The 20,095-nt window shown below is 41.7% G+C and overlaps 1 protein-coding gene across 5 annotated transcripts in view; it reads right to left on the bottom strand.

Annotated features, from left to right (window-relative positions):
- Positions 1–1,089: 1,089 nt before the first annotated feature.
- The window catches only part of DCLK1 (doublecortin like kinase 1), a 325,310-nt gene continuing 306,304 nt past the window's right edge, over positions 1,090–20,095 (bottom strand). For 2 of the 5 annotated variants that reach the window (XM_067713357.1, XM_067713356.1), the window contains exons 17-18: positions 17,282–17,355; positions 1,090–4,690 (exon numbers count right to left, since the gene is read on the bottom strand). In XM_067713357.1, the coding sequence (XP_067569458.1) occupies positions 4,633–4,690; positions 17,282–17,355 (132 nt within the window). In that variant the 3' untranslated portion in view covers positions 1,090–4,632. Of the gene's footprint in view, positions 4,702–17,281; positions 17,356–20,095 lie in introns of all 5 variants that reach the window. The other 3 variants (XM_067713355.1, XM_067713354.1, XM_067713358.1) reach the window with 2 other exon arrangements.

Here is a 20,095-nt window from a genome sequence, read left to right as displayed (position 1 = left end):
AATGTGTCCTCAAGTTTTGCTGATTTTTTTGTCTTTAAACCAAGAAAGTGTGAAGTGCATTATCATATTACGTGCTTATCATATCCGAATTGACAAAAATGTTAATTTGGAAGTGCTTTTAATCACTATTTTCCTCAACAGACCAGAATGGCTTCATGAAACTTGATTAAATAAAGAAATCCGTGTCTCCCAAAGAAGCATATATCTGACCCTCTATCACTGCATGCAAAATAAGGGTCTGTCTGAGAGCATTTTTCCCAAACTCTTAATGGAAATGGCAGACAACACGCAGGAAAGGCTAACCCTTGAACTGACCAACTTCAAGTTTTAAAAAATCTTTGATTGGATTCCCCCCCGCCCCACCCTGAAATCATATAACAGTTTAAAAAATTAACGATTTACAAATTATAGAAAAGATACATTATCTACAATATATGCCAGGTGACTCATTATTTGTTTTTAAACCCACATCCAAATGAATAATTACATTAAACTACCATCTTGGATCTTGGTGCTTTCTAAAATTCTGAATTCACAATGAGGGAACATACCTGATTTTTTGGTTGTTCTTTTCTCGGGAGAATTGGGCAGAGAAAAGAAGGCGGCGAACCTTCACTCTTTGGAACAGGCCCTCTACAGCAAACTTCAGCCTGGGGCACCTTTTTATGGTCAAATTAAAAACCTTTGAAATTAGAAGTTTATCATGGAAATGCTGACAGATCCTGACCCAGAGACAGGCTAGCAGGCAACACAATAATATTAAGAAAGCTCTCCCTCAAGCACAATTGCCTTTCAGCACAGGGGATAGAGTCGTCTAATGGGCACTGCTGGCCAGCAAACAACCATGATTTAATGTACATGAGCCTTGGTCATACGATAGCTCCGTGACCCTCTAAGCTAAGCCAATTTTTCTTTTCTTCTATTTTTTTTTCCAACTGAAACATACCTCAAAGGGTAAAGGATTGCAATTTTAGCCTTCATTCATGGATATATTGCTTTTTTTCAACAATATCTGATGGGCCTGTTCACCACCACCCGTGCAGGTCCTGAGCAGGTTCTAGGAAGGTCTCACTGAACACAAAACACCAAGCGTTTTCAGTAGTTTATTTGCAATTTTTTCTCTGCTTATTTTAGTATGCACCACGTGTAAGTTAGATAAGGGCTACAGTAAAAACATTTTCAATGACTGAAATCTTACTTTTCCTTCTAATGATCTGGAGCAAATCACATATTCATTGATTATGACAAATAAAATGATTTCTGCTACAATGTCGAGAAAAAAATGTGTTCATCAATATGAACAGTTCTCATCTACAGAGATGGTTTACACGATGCAAGTAATGAAAGTTTTTTCCTTAACAAGTCTACTACCAAACTGAAACAAAATGAATCTTAAAATTCCCTTGAAAATACCATATGGTTGGTCATGTATCAATAAAGGAAAGACAGTCCCCATCACCAGGCCACCACCATAAGAGCTATATTAAATACTTAGGAAAAAAAATATGGAGACACTTGTGGCAATGATTAAATTGATAATTATAGAGATAGATACACTGCCGTAATGGTACATGTTTATTCTATAATAAAGTGAAATAAAAAATAAGATCATTTGGTTATAGAAATTCCTTAAAGAACACCACCACTTAATTATTTCAAACTTGAACTATCCCAAGAATGTTGTGAAAAAAAATAGAAAGTACTGGCTAAAAGCAAAAGCAGTCTGGGTACACCCACGTAATCAGCATGCCTTGTGCTTGTCTGTTAACCCTCTGAGTACATCTCTGACATTCAGGATCTCAATAGCTTAGTGCTGAAAAGATTGCATTCCATCTGATTACTCAATATTTCTACTTGACAGGTCACATTCCGCTGTTTATTCAGCATAGATCGCTCAAATTCTACAGCGATGCACTGGGATCCCCATGCTGAATGGCCCTGCATTCTTCCGAGCTACCCCTCTGCAGTGTTCTGGGAAACACGCCACAGCTTCACACGGTCCACAGTCCTTCAAGACTTGGATGGAAAAAGGCCTGAGCCATGCACTGTAAGGTCTGTACACTAGATATTGGAGCAATACATGTAATGCCCACAGGAAAAGCAGTAATTCAGAGAAATTCACAATCTATTGTAGGTAGGTCTCTGCCCATAGGATTTTTTCATATTCCCACATTTAGAGTTAAGGCCAAGCTATTTACCTACTCCTTAGTCTTACTTAGAATAGTGCTTTGCTTTAGAGTTCTAGAGAAAGCAGTCGTTTCTGACCAGTTCAGGGAACTTTACTAATATGGAATCTACCTACACGCCGCACCCTTCCTCGTGTTCTGCCCTCCTCCTCCCCAAGAAACCCAGCTGATTTGTGCTACTTTGTGATGTTGTGTATTAAGCTTTCAGGACCCTCTAAAAGGGAGTGGGGGGCAGGGGGGAATCTCAATAAATGATCTAATATGTACATGGCAAGACAACACAGACCGAAGAGATAAACCTAAATGTGAAAGAGCAAAAAACTGGGGGAACAATTTTGCAAAAGTCATGACATGCTGTGATTTTAAAATCTAGAGTAATATAGACCATACCTTCATCAGTTGGAGAGTAAAAAGCAGCCATCGAAGATCCATCTGTATTTGAAAGTAAGGACTGACTGTGGAAGTGCTGCACACAGATTTCAAGACTTTCAGGTATTGAAGTATATTTCAAAGCCGAGACAGTGAGTGCTGTTCAGCCATCTAGATGCAAATTTCATGAGCCATCACTCACTGGTTGTCTCCCGGGCCACACAGTTGAGCAAACCTTAGGAGGACATTCGAGTTGGGCCCCTGCCTCCCAACACCATGGCCAGCCTCCCCACTAAGCATCGCAGTGACTACAGGCTGCCTCAGGCCCCCATTCTGAACGTGACACACTGCAGTAGAAGCTCACCGGGGGAGACACAGGGCTAGGGAGAAAGATTTGGTAACAGGAGTAAAATACATGTGTTGGACAGGACTTGGCCCAAAGAGAGAAAACAGCATCTCCCTCTGGATGGCTAAAGACAGTGCTATAAAAAGGTCATCTTGGGCTTCCCTGGTGGCGCAGTGGTTGAGAGTCCGCCTGCCGATGCAGGGGACATGGGGTCGTGCCCTCGTCTGGGAAGATCCCACATGCCGCGGAGCGGCTGGGCCCATGAGCCATGGCCGCTGAGTCTGCGCGTCCGGAGCCTGTGCTCCGCAACGGGAGAGGCCACAACAGTGAGAGGCCTGCGTACCGCAAAAAAAAAAAAAAAAAAGTCATCTTAGGGAGTGGAAGTTTTATCCTCAGGAATACCCTCTAGGTCTCCCATTCCTGTTCTCCCTGAGAGACTATTATGTAGGTAACCCAAAGATGCACATGGAATTATCTTCCCAATGGTTTATTTCTTTAAAAACCATTTTGAGACTATTCTAGATTGTTTGCCCACTCTGCTTTCTCCTCGGCCATCTTGCAGAGCACCTGCCTCTGGGCCCCTGTGACCCGGTGCTCCTCCTTTTTACGGATTCCATACTCTATGTGGATTGCACACTGAAGACTGAAATGCATGAAAAAGCAGGTGAGAAAAAGAACAGGATCTTGTTGCCTCTTTCTGTTTGACATTCCAGCCCTATAGAGCACCTGGCAATTTATTGCTCTTTTCCACCAGTTGTGTGTTTTGTTTGTTTTTTCCTGTAGAGGTCTCATACTGAGCAGGCAGACTCTCACTCACCAAACACAGGACAAGATATGGTGCCTTCCTGAGGGTCTGCGCTGGCAGTAGCAGCAGCTGAAGTGGAAGCAGCATTTCTGGGGCGTCATCAGCACATCTTCATATGGAGGCAATTTGGGGGTGAGGGCACCATCTATATCCTGGGTCAGGCTGTTGGTCACAGGCCCAAGTCCCTCCACTCAGGATGCAGGACTCAGGGCAGCTGACAGTTAGACCTCCAATGCAAAAAAAGCCCCTTTCTTAATAGGATTGTGAAGAGGAAAGAGGGGGTGCTGATGCTTAAGTTATAAACCTGCCATGTTCTAAACCCACAAAAAAGGACACGCAAGATATCATTCTAGACACTCTTCTTGTCTGGACATCTCAGCATCTAATAACAACCCCTTGATCTGCAGCAAAGTCAAGAAACATGTGTGTATAAATCCAAAGGCCTGAAAAATCCCCCAAGGGTTCCCCATAAAATCCTATGCACTCAGAGGGTTAACAAGTGCTATGTTACATACTGCAGATCCTAGATTGACTGACTGATGAAAACATTCATTGCTTCTATGTTTAAAAAAGTTGCAAAGTAGCCTTAACCCTTTGAGGACCCGATTAGCAGCAAGTTGCCATCTCCACCAACGACAAGTCACAGTCTCATTCAGCAAAGGGAAATCGCTACAAGGATACCAGAAAACACACTGTTCTGCTCGGCCATTCAAGCATTGAGTGCTAGGTAGATCAGATGAAACTGTTTTACATAAATTTGGAAAAACAAATCTCAGAGTCTCAAAGGGTTAAGCTAGGACTTCGAGTAAAAGGGTCTTGTTAAAAGGGCGAGTTTGGGGAGCGAACAGTCTCGGAGGAGCTCGGGGAGTAGTCTTCCGATTCCGAGTTGAGTTCGGGCGGAGCTGGCTGGGCCTTGTACCGGCTCCTCACATCCGGGTGGCGTCTTCGTCGGAAAACCTGCCTCTCCTTATCAAGAGCGGTGGTCTAGCAGGGGCATAAAATGAGAAAGAGGACAATTAGGCTGAAGGAAATGGCAAAAGGAACGATTTCTGGAACTTTCTGAGGTCAGAAAAATATGCTGGCTAAGTTAACCTGTCCACGATGACTCACTTTTGGTGACCACAGTCACCACTGCTGGGGTGCCCTCTGCTCCCCCACAAGCAGCTCCTAAGGGCACCTGGTCATGACATTGCAGGCACAGGCAGGATGGATGATGTTGTGGGTTCAACAGCTCCCTGGCCCTCCCCAGACCTCCGCTAGCACCACATCTAATACCCTCGGTCGCTCCCAGCCTAGCCAGAGACCCCCTGGTAAATGGGAGCCTCAGGCCTGTGTGTCTGTCTGACATGTGAGGACGCCAGGCATGTCTCGTTCATCAACATTCAGCTCCAGGCAGCTGTCTAATAAAGATGAGAGGTGATGAAGTTGTCAGACATGGAAACAGAGCCACAAGCTCGTCCTGTTATTTTAGCACCTCCTCATTCTAAATGATCTTATTATCTGTTGATGAGGGAGTATGGCTCAATCTCTGGCAAGGATGGGTTTAATCTGAATGAACCCAATGCCTGAAATTGAAAACTGCTTTGAATGCAGTTAAACCTGATGGAAACCTTCCCATGGATTTTCCTTTACAAAGTTCATTTTCATTGCAGTGTGTGGTAATTTACGAAACTGAAGTTCGATGTTGTAGGTATTCCAACTCTTGGGCCCTATGCCTCCTTTTCCTGAGGAAACCTCATATGATCTCCAGGATGTGCTCTCTAGCCATAGCTCTGGAAGTTATTATGACATCAGGATTGGGAAGGGCATGACTTCATTACAGATTTAATGGGTGTGAGGAGGAACGGATCATTACAGAGAAACCTTACACAGAGGGCAGAAGAGCAGGTACAAAGCCTGAAGAAAAATGCAGAACACATATAAAAGTTGAAGGCATCCTTGTTTGAAAGTCCCTCTTTGAAAGGATGTAGCCTGGAGGTTATTCTGCTTTTAAGAGATTACTTTTCCTCTACAGGGATATATACCACCATTTTTCCTCTTGGAAATTTACTGTTAGCTTCTTCAAAGAACAGAGATAAATTTATAGCCAGCCGGGTTCTGAGAACAAAGTGAAAACTAAGCCCCTCATACAATTGCAGTGTAGCATTAGAGCAATCTCAGATCTAAAATGGGGTAATCAAAGTTCCAGAATGAAGTAATAAAGAAAGAGAGGCAGTGTGTAGAAACCAGTACAGTAAATGGCTTCATGAGGCTGAATTGTTCTGCTTTAAAAACTATCTGAATAACAGTGTTACAAATCAATGAGGAAGATAAACTTTAATAATTCACTTCTCGTTTCACTAGATTGTTAATACAATGATTCAATAACTGGTGTGTTGAAATGTCTACCTTTGATTCTTCGAAGTGTCGAATTTTTAAGGACCCTCAACTCACATACATAGTTCTTGGTCTTATACCCACCGATTTTATATTTTTCAGCATCATTAAATCCAAATTCCTAACTTTATTTAAAACATTGTAAAGTTACAACACATGGTATTTTGCTTTCAAAGCAAACTGAAAATGCTCTGTTTGTGTAGAGTTGAATGTAAAAAACAGGCGTCTATTTAGTCTGACACATAAAAACCACTCTGTAGTTAATCCAAGAGTAATATAAACGCTTCTCTTGGTCATAAAAAATATTTTTATTTCTACCTTCTTGAGAAAGAAAACAGTCACTGGCATGGGACTAATACTGACTGACTAGTGGACTGAGGTTCTCTAGTGTCGGGGAGAAAATTGCACAGCGGGTTTGTAGTCAGAAATTTTGAGTCCTGTTCCGTCCACTGCTGACCATGGGAACCGTTCACTCAGTTCTCAGTTAAATAAGGAGCAGGGATAACACCCTCCCACCCTCCAGAGTTGCTATATATAAAAATGGATGTGCAAATGCTTTCAAAATGGTGAAGACTCCCAGAAATGGAAGGTGGTGTTTTGTTTTGTTTTGTTTTTCTTTACAATGTAAAATATTGTTTTGAAATGAAGGAACTGCAGGTCAGAGGAAAACAATGCAAAACAAAGCTCTCATTAGAACTTACCTCAGAGTACCTTCCCTCCCTGCCTACTCTCACTGGCACCTTCTCCATATTTACCTCATCTCCCCATAATTGACTCAATTATTCCAAGTCACTCTCTTGGCTGTCAGCACTGAAATAAGCCATTTCTCCACCAATACTGTAATGCAGTTTATGCAGACGCTGGTGGCACTCATGGGCTTGGATGGTCCCATCCCCCTTATTTTCATGTTCATTTGTCCAGATGCTCATAAGGTCAGTCACATCCTCTTCCTTACTTGTCCCTCTGCCTGGACAGCCCTTGCTTTGTCCCATTTAAGCAGTCAGTCCTGGCCACTCCTGCCAGTTTCTCTAGTTAGCAGCTTTTAAATGCTGGCCTTTGTTGACGGGCCTTCATGCTCAAATGCTCCTGAGCTTTCAGTTGTGCTGATTCACCAGTAACTTCACAGCAGCTATTTTTGGAGACATAGCATGTCATGATCACAGGTCATGGAAAAGGGTGTGATGGTTCTTTCTGTTGGATGTATAGACTCTTAGAATTGAAAGAGCATTTATAAAGCATTCTTCGCCCAGGGCTTTGCCTTTACAGGCAGGGAAACTGAGGCCCAGGTATGTGGAGAGACTTGCCCGTTTCGCATCACTGACTAGGAATAGAACTCAGTTCTCCTCCCACGTGAGGCCCAGGCAATTTCTTCCCATTTAAAGTCTATTGAAACAGAACTCAAAGGAGCCACCGCACTCCAGTGGTTCCCTCCTCCGGTCCTAGCCAGGGTGAGCCAGGGAGGAGATAGCACGAGCAGCGTCAGAGGCCAAAAGACTAGAGCTTCACGTGCTGATGGCCCGAGAGCTCTCTCAGGGACAGCAAGCCAGCCTCTACCACGTGGACAATCCCATTCTAGGCCTGTAAACTCCTAGGGAGACCTGGGTCTGCTGATTGATAGACAGGCAGTTCCTGACTCACCCAGGTCCTTGCAACATTCTCAAATGCTACACAAGCAATGCTTAGTGCCCCCAACAGACTTGCTCCCAAAGATGACTGAGAGGGCATCACTGTCCACAGACCTCTCCTCCCAGGGCTCTTGCTTATTCTGCTTCTGGCTCTATGGACTGTGGTTCATTTTAAGAACCTCTCTGTGTTCCCATGAAGCCCAGTACAGCGATCACTGTGCATCCTGCCTGCAACGCAATCGACTCTGATGCACTGTCTGTCTTCCCTGCCACATTGTAGACTCTGTGGAGGGCAAGATCAAGTCTGGGCATCCTGTCTGTGTTCCCCACAGCTCTTAGCACACAGGAGATACTCTCTAAGTGCTGTGGCTTTAGAAATATGAGAAAGCACAACAGAGGTCGCATTATTTCCCTCTAGAGCAGCCAACCCCCAGCCCATCCTGCACACAGCAGGTCCAATTTGTTTACAATTCCTCATAAAGTTGGACTCCTTGTCCTAACAGTCACAATGTGCTTACAATAAAAACTTCCAGGGTCTAGTTCCTGTTATTACTCAAAGCGATCACTGTGATATCAGCAGACCTCATGTCCCCGTTAGTGGGCACAGCAGCCATTTAGCTTACGGTTAAACACATCTCGGTTTCCCTTTGGAAATCCCCCGCTCACGTAATCTGTGGTTCCAGTGAGGGGGACCCTACCTCCATCTCTGAGGGTGGGGTGCAGATGGGTTTGTGACCCAGAAGCAAGCCTGTGCTGACTGTGTTCGCCAATACCCGTGATTGGTTCAGGATGGGCACCCGACCCAGTTCACGGGACATGAGGAGACTTTCACTGAGACTGCACATTCACAGTGAATCCCAACTGAGAGGATAGCAAGCCTGGAGCTGCTTCCCACATCCTGGTACCACGTGAAGTTCCAGACTAAAGCCGGCACGGGGAGGCAGAGTGGAGGGATGGAAAGAAACCAAGCCCTACCGAGTGCTGAATCCACACATCACTGAAGCCAGACCCAACCTTTGGACCTTTCAGATTATATAAAATCATACTTCTTCTTTTTGCTGAAAGCCAGTTTGGTTTGGGTTTTCTTCCCTTGCAATCCACACAGTCCAAACTGATATCTCCCTGAAGGTATTTTAATCACGCTCACCTCTGTATCCTGGCTTACCGTGTTCACCAACCTGACATCACCTCTCCCACTTCCTGCCCACTCGCATTTCTCTATTTTCCAAGATTTGATCAAAATTTTACCTTCTGCATCACACTTTTTCTTTCTAAATTCCTCAGGCAAGTATTGTCTTGACCAAACCTTTGACACTTACTGCACACAGGCCTATTACCTTTCCTGTGCATATTTCCCAAATCCCATGCAAGCTGCTCTAGGGTAGGATCTGAAACTTCTTTGCATTTTTCCAGAATGCCTAGCCAACTGTGACACACATATAAGGGACATATTAAATGTTTCTCAGTTAATACAGAATTAGATTATTTTAGGTGATTATGTACTTTCCGAATAGCAATGACAAAAGAAAACAGAACCCCGAACAACTCTATAATACAAAAGAGTAAGAAGTCAAAGGTATTATGAGTCCAATATTTAAGAGTGCAATTTGTTTTAGATATGATCAAATGCTTACATTAGATAACATTAATCACCTCATATATTTATCTACTCAACAACTACATATTGTGGTCCGATTCCTTATCACAGTAAGCACTGTTATATATGATACCTTTAGAATTTTAAGTGTAGCTGTAAAATTAATTGCCTCTAAAATCTGTACAGTTAAAATTTTACAGTTGAATTCTGTGGCCCAACATGTAGTTCAAGACAGATGAATTCAGCAAAGAAATAGAAATAATAGGCCAACACATAATTTTTTAAAGTATTGCTATAAAAATATATATTATCCAACTGGTAATTTTATCCCCAGAAAACATTCAAAACATAACTTTCCCTCTGAAGCGCTGTATCATAGATTTAAATTCAGGGCCCTTTCAACCATTTCTGAAAGACTGCTTTCCTCTTTCTCAATCACAAAAATTTCCCAGATATCAAGGAAATTGGGTCTCTCCTCCCTAATGCCTGTCTTTGTAAGGTAAGGTGGTCCTAAGTCTTGATGTTCCATTAAAACTTAAGACTTCCTAACGGATTTATTATTTTATTGGTTATTTTGCTCACGGTTTGCAGCTTTGCGGAACAGACATGAATGGACTTGCAGTAGAATTCCCAAGTGTTTCCTCAGTAAGTTATCACTTCATTAAAAGCTCGTAAGACAATCTGAAACCTGCATTATCACATTTTGGTGCTAAGTATCACAGGTTAGAGGTGAGCAAGAAATCTCTTGAGATTCTGGAGCTGACCAGTAGTAACCAAATAGGAAGCTCTAATCTAGTTATTTAAAATATGTACCCAATAACAACGGCTATGTCGTGTGCGGGGCTATAGCCAGCTAACAGTGGACTGGGGGATCCTGACAGACCAAATAACTGACCAAATAAAATGATATGGAGAAACTAATATAAACCTGCTCTCCATGAAAGAAACACTGCATATCCCTACCTCAGACCGCAAGCTCTTGGTGATGAGAGTGTCCTTAGGAGATGCTAGATGAAGTGTGAAAACAGAGGAACGGTAAGATCATGCCAGTTACCTCAGCAAATCTGGGGGCGACACACATAGCAGTTGGCGCTCTTAGAGAAATTCATATCCATCACGTTTTGGTGCCTGCCCTAACACCAAGCATGCGCGAATCAGAGACGGTGCTTGCCTAATACCCAGAAAATGTATTCCAACAACAGATAGATCTTTGGCCTTTTCTGTTAAAATAAAACAACACTATCCTCCACACAGTACTCAGATATTTTAAATCTTCTTTCTGACATTAAATTTGGAAATCAGCATAAATACCTAGGAGGTACCCATCTGGCCTATCTTTGCAATGTTATAGGAAAAATACAGCATGGAGGTGGAAGGTCAGGAATGAAGTGAGAATATGAATTGGAGCATTACTTTGTTTTTGCAAGTCTGAGTCACCCACATCTGTGTAATGCTTGCCTTGTCTGGTAGCTTTAGCTTAATCCCCTTGGTAGCAGCAGCAGGGGGAAGTCAGGAGAACCAGCTTTTTGTCCTAGCTCAGCTGATTATGTGACCTTGGACACGTTTTCTAACCACATCAAGCCATTTCCCAGTCCACAGCCTGAGCTGAAGGACAGTGCCTCACTCCTAGGGAAACTTCCACCTATGAAATACCTGAATATGCTTAATATCACCATCAATCTACTAAAATGGGTTATGTTTTTCTCTTCGTAAACAACAGGCCTTCCAGTCTATGGATCAAAAATATTTCTGTTCTGCACTATGTGCAGGACCCACAAGAGATGTACCTCGTTTAAGTTCGGAGGCAATGTTTCCTGTCGTGGCAGTAATTATTGGATTTAAGTAACTGCATTTTTCAGAGGCGAACGGTGACTGTTTTTCCTTCTTCGCTTTTCTTAATTTATTGCCAGCCATCCCAAACAGTCTTCATTTCATTAATAAAAGAACATTATCGTGCATGTTGCCTTTGAGCCCATCCATTATTCATACTACCTAGGAGACTGAGCCAGGGATGCAGCTGTTGGGGCATTAATCTCAGGAACGTTCTCTCCTTTGCTTGCCCTTACTCTGTAGGGACTGAGTTACGATTTGCTTGCCACTTTGGAAATGTTTTGCTTGATAGTAAAATTAAACTGACACCTAGATTGATATATCCACCCTTCTCATTTTTTTTGGCTTGCTGTCATGCTTATTACGGTTCTGTTTCGTTTTGCTTTAACATCCCTTTGGGGTCTCGCCAGGCAGGAACTGCACAGTATCTGGGTCTAAGACACGGTATTTCCCTAAAGTGAAGGTGACCATTTAAATGGCAAAAGCAGGCTTCATGAAACCAGCGGCCTTCAAACCTCCTTTCTAGGTACCCATCTCTTAAATGTGATTCCGCATTTCCTGGGGCAGCGCGGCCCCATGCTTCCCCACCACGTCATAAATATAGGCTCCTCCCGCTGATCTGGTTCTTAATAGAATCCCACATTGGTCCAACTCTGCAGAGGGTTGCTGATGGCCTCCCATCAGGGGGTTAAAATGACAGCCACTTGCTGAGGTCAGGTTTCTAGAGGGCAAAATTCACGTGTTTCTTCTGCCCTACGGCCCCTGATTTTCTCACAGAGGAAGCTAAGCTGAGCTGCCATGTTGTTTTTCCTTCATCATGCCAGTAAACTAAAGGACAGCTGTAGGCACAGTTTATCTTAAGAAAATCTATGAAAATTTAGAACTTACTAAGCAGGTAGATTAAGGGGTAACTCCTTTTATTGCAAAAACAATTCTTTTAGCTTTGCCGAAGAACTACTCTTGGGTTGCTATAGTGGGATGCTACTGTAGAGCATCTCATATGTGATTTGATTGTCCAAACTCTTAAAAAAACACATTTATCTTCACAATCAAGGTTTCTCTATAGTAATGGTCCCTTCATGGGAAAATTCAATCGTTCATTAATTTAACAAATATTTATTGAAGTGCCTTCTATGTGCCGTGCATTCCACTAGCTGGTGGTGATACAGTTTTTAACAAGCCTGCCAGGTGGTGCTTTTTTTTTCTTTTTTTTTTTTTTTTTTTTAATTTGGCCACGCCACACAGCTTGTGGGATCTCAGTTCCCTGACCAGGGATCGAACCAGGGCCGCAGCAGCGAAAGCGCCGAGTTCTAACCACTGGACCGCCAGGGAACTCCCTGTCTTTTAATTTAGAAACATTTTTCTCCTACAACAGGAATTGAGAAACTTTTTCTGGGAAGACCAAGAGTTAATACTTTAGACTTTGTAGGCTATATGATTCTCTGACACAACTACTCAATTCTGCCCTTGTAGAGTAGAAGCAACCATAGGTAATTTATAAATGAATGGGTGTGGCTGTGTGCCAATAAAACTTTATTTAAAAACCAGGCAGTGAGCTAGATTTGGCCCATTGGCTGGCTGTAATTTGCCAACCCCTGCCCTAGAGGATAACTTTTTAAACTTACACTTCATCAGGATTTGGGGGGCTATAGAGTAAGTAAAATTTAATGCCCCAATTCATGAATAATCTAACATATAAGTTATTCAACAGTTTATCCCAATCAATCAGAACATCAAAAAAGGTCACGGTTCTACTTTAATTACAAATGCTTGGATCTGGAGAGAGATCAGTCTTCCCAGGAAAATCTGTCTCTCGTGTGGTGTGGAGTGGATGACTCTATCTTTTCTGGGCTCCTCATTTGGGCTGGGTCCATGGAGGTGCTTTTGCACAGGCCACTCATGTCATCTTCATGACAGATGTGGAAGGTTGGTTGATAATACTCGTCTCATTTTTATAGATGGGAAAATTAAGAATCAGAGGAGGAACGTGTACCTTGCCCAAGGTCACAACACAGTAAGTAGGACAGGCTGGATCCAAAACCAGGGCTTCCTGACACCAAAGCCACAAACTCTCTGTGCAACTCTCCGTGCACAGAGCTGCCAATCTTTAATCAAGTTGGTTTCATTTCAATTTTCAAGACTTTTTAGTTTCTAGAAGTGTCATGTGTTTGACATGTATTTGAGAATTGTTTGACTTCAGCATATGGATATTTACACTCTTTCTTAATAGAATAACAGTGTGTCAATACTTATGATTAAGTTCTTTATGATTATTCTTTCCTACACATTTAAACCTGATAAAACCTACATCCTATCCGTAAACATCACTGAGGAACATACGGAGGCAAAGTATGGCAGGAAAGAATACATAGAATAGAGTGTAGGCATCTTTTTAAATCATAAAGGGGGAAAGAGGTTCTGAAGCAAGATGAAAATAAATACGATACCACAAAATTGTCCATCAATACCGAATCACCAGGAATCTCAGGAAAACATATACAGTTTACACCCAATCAGTAAGTCTTGGAATGCCATGGAAATTTCTCATTTCTAATAGCAAGTACGTTAAGTTTTAAAAAGACAAATATATATATATATATATAAATATATATATATTGTTGGGACCTGCTCTTAAGGGGGCTCTGAAGGTAAAACGAAACAAAATAAAATCTCAAACAGCGAGCAACCTGTTGTTTGACTTGGTAAAATAACACATATGTCTCCCTAGCCCTGTGTCTCTCTCTATGACCATTTGTGGAACTATAATACAAAGTACTGCGGCCCAGCTTTTGAGCCTCCTGGCCAATAACTCACTTTTTAGCATCACGGTACAGCTGCCCTACCAAACCTCATACCTCCCCTATACTTTTCTCTGCAATCACAGTTTGGATGGTTTTGAAGTTTAAATCTATGCCTCTCCTATGTGTTAAGTGCTGGGGTACGGAGGGTGGTTAATCCCTTCCTAGAACAGAGGCCCCTCTCCTTCCTTCCTGCAGCGCTTTTTACACTCATGGAGCATGGGGAGACTTTTCTCGACGGCAGAGCAAGGCCAAGGCCACCATCCCTAAAGCAACCTGTGCCCTGCAACTTGCTGTGTGCCTTTGGAACCCTCTTCACACCACGTAGGGGGGTTCCTCTCTGGCTTTTGTGGGAACTGGTCTTCCAAACCTGCGCCGAGCTAGATGCATTTAACTGACCCCACTCCTTTTCACACCCGAGCACGACAGCATTTAATAGCCTTGCAAGGGCTGCGTACGGCTGCTGCCGCTCTGCCTCATTACTCGCTGTTTCAGGACAGTGCTTGAATCTAGTACGCACACGAGTCACGTCAGGCCTGACCTCAACCCCCCTTCTGTCCTAGCTCACCTCTGCGTTATCTCTCATTTGGCATTCTTAGCGTATGTCTTGTTTTGATATTTGTTTCATTTAATCAGGTTCTGGCTGTTGCCTTGTTCTGCGTGCAGAAGATGCAGGAATTCTTCTCCATGTGCTGCTGGCACAGTACCTGCCACAGGGACAGCTTCACTTGAGAGAGGCAGGGATGTGTGTGAGAGGGTGGAATGGCTCAGGCAGCTCATTCCTGGGAGAGGCTCACCTCCAGACTCTGGGGCACAGGAGCAAAAGGTCTCCCAGAAAAGGAAGCTATGCAGGATGCTGCTGCCCTGGCTACCGCTTGGAAGCATCCCTCTGTTCGAGGCAGGAGAATGAATGCAAGGAGGAGGCATGGCCCCCACCATGTCTCCAATCCCCAAAAAGCCTACTAAGAGGGACATGCCAATTCTGGGCACCCCGAAGAGCCGTTTCCCAAGCCTCTGCCCTGATGTGAGCTGCTTTACAAAACACAAGCTCCTCTCCCAGGCGTTCCGCTCAGAGCAGTGAAAACAGCCAGGAGCACTTGTAAACACAACAATTGGGAGTGGGGATGTTTCACCTGCAATGATTGCTTATGTTAAAAAGTTGGCTGCCACCATGGTTAGACAAATGCTCCCACTTCCAAGGAGATAAAAGGCGGGCATCTGCAATCAGTGAGGAGAGTGTGTTCGTTCCGGGCTAAATGGCATTATAAAACTTCCTAATTAAGCATATACGCCGATGAGTTTTTAGCATCATTTCTCCAATTTAGCTTTACATACTGGGTGTGCTGTTTAGTACAGCATTATCTATAAACGTTGTTGTTACTGCCCCCAGCTGGAAAGCAGAGCAGTTTATGTGGGAAAGAAAAAAGAGATTATCTTCCATCTGCTCCTGCCCATTATTCAGGGATGTGTCATTTTGTCTGCTGATGGGAACCATCGCTAGGATTTTAGTCAAATGACCTTTTTATACTTGGCTACGTTTATTAATTACTGTTTATTTGGTGTTTTGCACTCACCCCTAAGCCCACCAATTTAGTAATATAATTTTCTAGAGGTTTTTTTTTTGAAATTTATGTGTAATTTGTGTTATACAAATATGCACAACTGTAATTAGACATGTTTGATGCCTATTTTTAATTGTATATCAACTAAACTCATAAATGTTTGGTTAATATGCCTGAGGTTAGGAGACATACAATTAAAAAAGGATGGAGCATGATTCGATTTATAGAAAGAACAAAACCAGGCAAAGCTAATTAATGCGGACAGACTGCAGGTCAGCATTTACCCTTAGGGCTACGTTGAGATGTGCACTCTTCAAAATGTGTATTATCTTTCAGGAAAAAGTAAAAGATGGATGGATCATCTTCCATGTAAAGAGTCTGCACAAAGGCAAATCATGATTGATTCGCACCCCCCCCCCCCACAAAAGAAAGGTGAAAAATAAAAAAGTTCTTTCTGTATCTATAAAGCTATTTATTTAGGTAAATAAAAAGGTGAGTGTGCAACTCCTGTATGCAGATATGTCTAGAAGATACAAACAGCCTTCTGTGTAAAACTGACTTTGATATTTATTGAAGTTTGGGTATTTTCTTGCTTTCAGCAGGCTTAGAAATATCATGATCTTAGATATTTGGAGAGTTTGTCAAAGGGTGGCCTTTTCTGCATCTCTAATGCCTTTGATTCTAGTGTCTAATTAGACTAAAAAATTAGGAGTAATAATTGGGGGTTAAATTGTATATTATATATGTTATTCTTTCTTTTCTTTCCTTTTTTTTTTTTTTTTTTAAAACAACTTGATCTATTCCATGAACAGCATAAGGCACCATCGTTTGGGGGAAATGCCAAACCCAGTGGAATTTTTTCTTAGCAAACGCTAAGATGTGGAGCTTTACCTGGAGATCATTTCAGAAACATTAAGATGGAGGAGAAAAGTTGCCTAGCACTTCTCAGAGTTCATTCCTCATATCATCAAAACTCATCCTGCCTGTGGATAACTTAAAGAGACACAAACAATGCCCCTTGAAGGAAATGCCAGTGCAGTTGACTGGAATAGAAAACGATTGGATAGAATTCTTAACCCAGTTAAAAAAAAATCGATACCTCCCATAGTCCCTTTTGCTTGAGCAGATAAGCCAGCTAAGTAATCTGACCGTTACAAAATATCGAAAAATAAGTTCATGCAATAGCTAGTACATAAAGGGATTTCCAGGGGGAGAGAGGTAACAATAAAACAAAAACAAAATGAAACAAAAAGGTGGAGGATTTGAAAACACAAGCTTACCAACACACACAATGCATTCTATAGCTCACTGTGCTCAGAGGAGCTTCTATGACTAAGGTGTAAATGCATTGTTTCATCCATCTACTAAGGTTAAGGTCGGGCTTGATGATTTTAAAATGACAGTATATACTTCTATAGAACATATACTAAGGTACTATTGTTCTTCCATTTGTTAAGGGACAAAACACTAGAAATCATTGTTTTAATTAGCAACATCAGGCAAATGCTTTGACATTAACACTAAATATACTGTCCTTTTAACTGTAAGGAAAATTGATACTGAGCATGTGCAATGGAAAGAAAGCTGGCAAATGTCAGTGTGAATAATGGGGTGAAAAAAAGAATGAGGGGGTGTGGCATCTCAATCAAGATTAAAATGAAACTGATAAAGCAGCATATGGACTGGATAACAAATCAAAAGCATGTTTATCCACTGAAGGAACTGGTTAATGGAGACTGCCAGCACGTTGCCATGGAAACACTGACTTGAGCTGCACCATCTCATACCTTATCCAATACATTCCTGGTTGTTGGTAGTAGTCCAAAGACCCTGATCTCTTGATGGTAAACCCGTGGTCCAGCTGAGCAGAGAGAAATGGGGGCAACTCAGTGGATCGACATTGTGCTAAAGTATTAAGACTCCAGACCAAGCTGTTCTTCATCGACTATATATGTATATAGAGTTACAATGCCTCTTCTGCAGGGTGACTAGCTAATATCCTAAATCTGCACATTGAAAATAAAAAAGGTGAGAAAAGACACTAATCCCCCATGAATATCTCGGAGGCCAGTTTGTTAGAAAAGATCTAATTTGTCAAACAAGGTTTTGAATGCACACTTAATAATATCCTCTCAATTGCAAAAGATATAAACACGTCTTCATATTCTAGAACAATGGAAAATGCTTTACAATAAAGTGCTGAAATCAGCTTTAGCCACCTAAGAGAAAGCAGATTGGACGCCCACCCCCCAAATCTTACCCCATGAAGCTTATGTTTGAGGCCTTCATAAATATGAAATAAAAGTAGAAAAGAATCAAGTTTTGAATCCCCATAAATCACAGCAATTTGGATTTCTTTCTTTAAGAGTTAATCTTCAGAAGCAGAGCTGTTCTTAAAGGTGAATCAATTACATTTCTGAACTAAAAAGGTATGGTATAAGACAGTAAATTTTCTCCAAGAAAATAAAATGAAAAATAATTTTCGCTGTATATTAAAAATGCATATGTACAGTTAAGTGCTTGTGATTAACAAAAGGTACAATAAATAGAAGACAGGGTAAGTTCTCAAAGTTGTTCCTCCTGGAATAAGTTGTTAGCCTTTGGCTACCTAGGAATAAAAGATTCAGTCCCCAGATTTGAGAAACAATAATCATGCTGTATGCCCACTCCCCCATTCTGCCCATGAGAGGATGCAAGTTGACCACCTTTCTTTCTGGAGAGGCTCATGAATGCTTTCAAGTGTGGTACTGGCATGATGCTGATGACAGTTTCTACTACAAAATTCACAAAGGCATTTCAAAAACATGCCGGGGCACTTGGTTAAACTAAAAACTGCTCAGAAGATTCGGTATTCTGATTATAAACTAGGCTATCCCAGTGTTCACGGAACAGCAATGTGAGATTTTAATCTTTTTAAAAATGTACAGTTCGTTTTATTTAGAAAAAAAAATTGAAGTACACTTGCTGTTAGGAAGATGAAGGCCTGCATTTCTGTTTCAGCCCAGGGATGGCTACTCAGTAACTGGCTCTTTATTGCCATCTACAGGCAAAGTGCCCCATAACTCCGCATTTGGGAATGCCCCAGTGCAGAGGCCTCTCGCTTTAGAAGGAAGCTTCCCACTATCACAATTATTTGCCCATTGATTAGTATGGATTTGTTCAATTAGACTGAAATGCTCTATTTGCACGACCAAAATGCAAAAGAAGAACTCAAAAGCATTAGGAAAATTGTTGGTTAAAATAATAAACAGCATTAAATGAGGAAAAATAAATTGGAAGTGACATCTGAGTCATCGGTTCTTCATCAAGCTGAGCAAATCTAATAATGCCTCCCTCCCATCCCTCGGCTCTCAAGAAGTCGGCCGTTAAAATGTCATCTCTAATTCCATTTTATGTCTATAAATTGCATTTTAATAACCTTTTGTTTCCCTTTCTCTGCTCTGTTCTGGGTTTCTTTGGTTTGGTTTGGTTTGGTTTGGTTTTAATCCCCCGACCACTGGGAAAGGCAGTGGAGGAACAATGGACGCAGACTGTTGTAGTTATAAGGACAGCAATGGGTTTCCACCTAATCATGTCACCTGACCTAAATGTCAGATACCTTTTCTCCTTCGAGAAGGGCTCTATGATGCCCGTGAGCCTCCAGCTGGTAATTACTCTCCCAGCCAACTTGAGGACCTTAATATAAAGTTATCATTTGTCCTCTCTTTGATCTTAATAATGTAGGGGGTGGGAGGAAGAGAAGAAAAAAATGACAACACGAACAGAAAACATTAAGGTTCAGAACCATGAATGCATGTTAAACTACACTCATGTCATAAATTACACCTGTGATTAGAGTCTGTTTGTTATGACAGTATGCTCTTTTCTCCTTTGTCATTCCGAGAAAGAAAAAGTGTCATGAATTCTTTTATGAGCAGATAGTGAGGTTTCTAACTAAGGAAAGAGAACTACCGGTTAAAGACCAATGATTTAATTGCTGATTTTTTGAAAAAAACAAGCTGATACTCTGTTCTAAACAGTATATATATATTTTAATTTTAAAGGGTGTATATAATTTACGAAAAAGCACTCCTATAATAGAGGCAGTTTAAAATAAAATACATCATTTGATAGCCTCTGGGGAAAGCATTCATGCCCATGGGAAAAAATTCTGTCTGCATGAAATCTATGCTGAAATCAGGTTTTTTTCCTATGTCTATCAAATAGAAGTCATAATAGTATTATATTAATTACAGAAATTTCTATCATGTGGGTGAATCAATTATATTCCATTATTAAATTGTCAAATGATCTTTAGAGAATGCACCATTTATGAAAGCTATTCCTTCAACCTCTCACATTCTGTCTCACAGCAGAAGATTGTTCCTTTGCAATTATACTTTAGCTTGAGTTGGGGATATTATTTAATGCCAGGGCTCCTTTATCTTGTGATGGTCCCCTGAGTCTAATTCTGTGCACTTTAAGAATGGGAACATGGTTATGAGGTATACATTGACTTATCCAGTGCTATTTTGAAAGTTAATAACAAAGGCAGCCAACCTGGCTCGTTTCTATCTCCCAGCCCTGCCCTGCACCTAGTGACCTACCCCAGGTTCTTATGG

The sequence above is a fragment of the Pseudorca crassidens genome, chromosome 18 (genome assembly GCF_039906515.1).
Source record: "Pseudorca crassidens isolate mPseCra1 chromosome 18, mPseCra1.hap1, whole genome shotgun sequence".
Taxonomy (NCBI): Eukaryota; Metazoa; Chordata; class Mammalia; order Artiodactyla; family Delphinidae; genus Pseudorca; species Pseudorca crassidens.
This window is presented reverse-complemented; position numbering and strand designations above follow the sequence as displayed.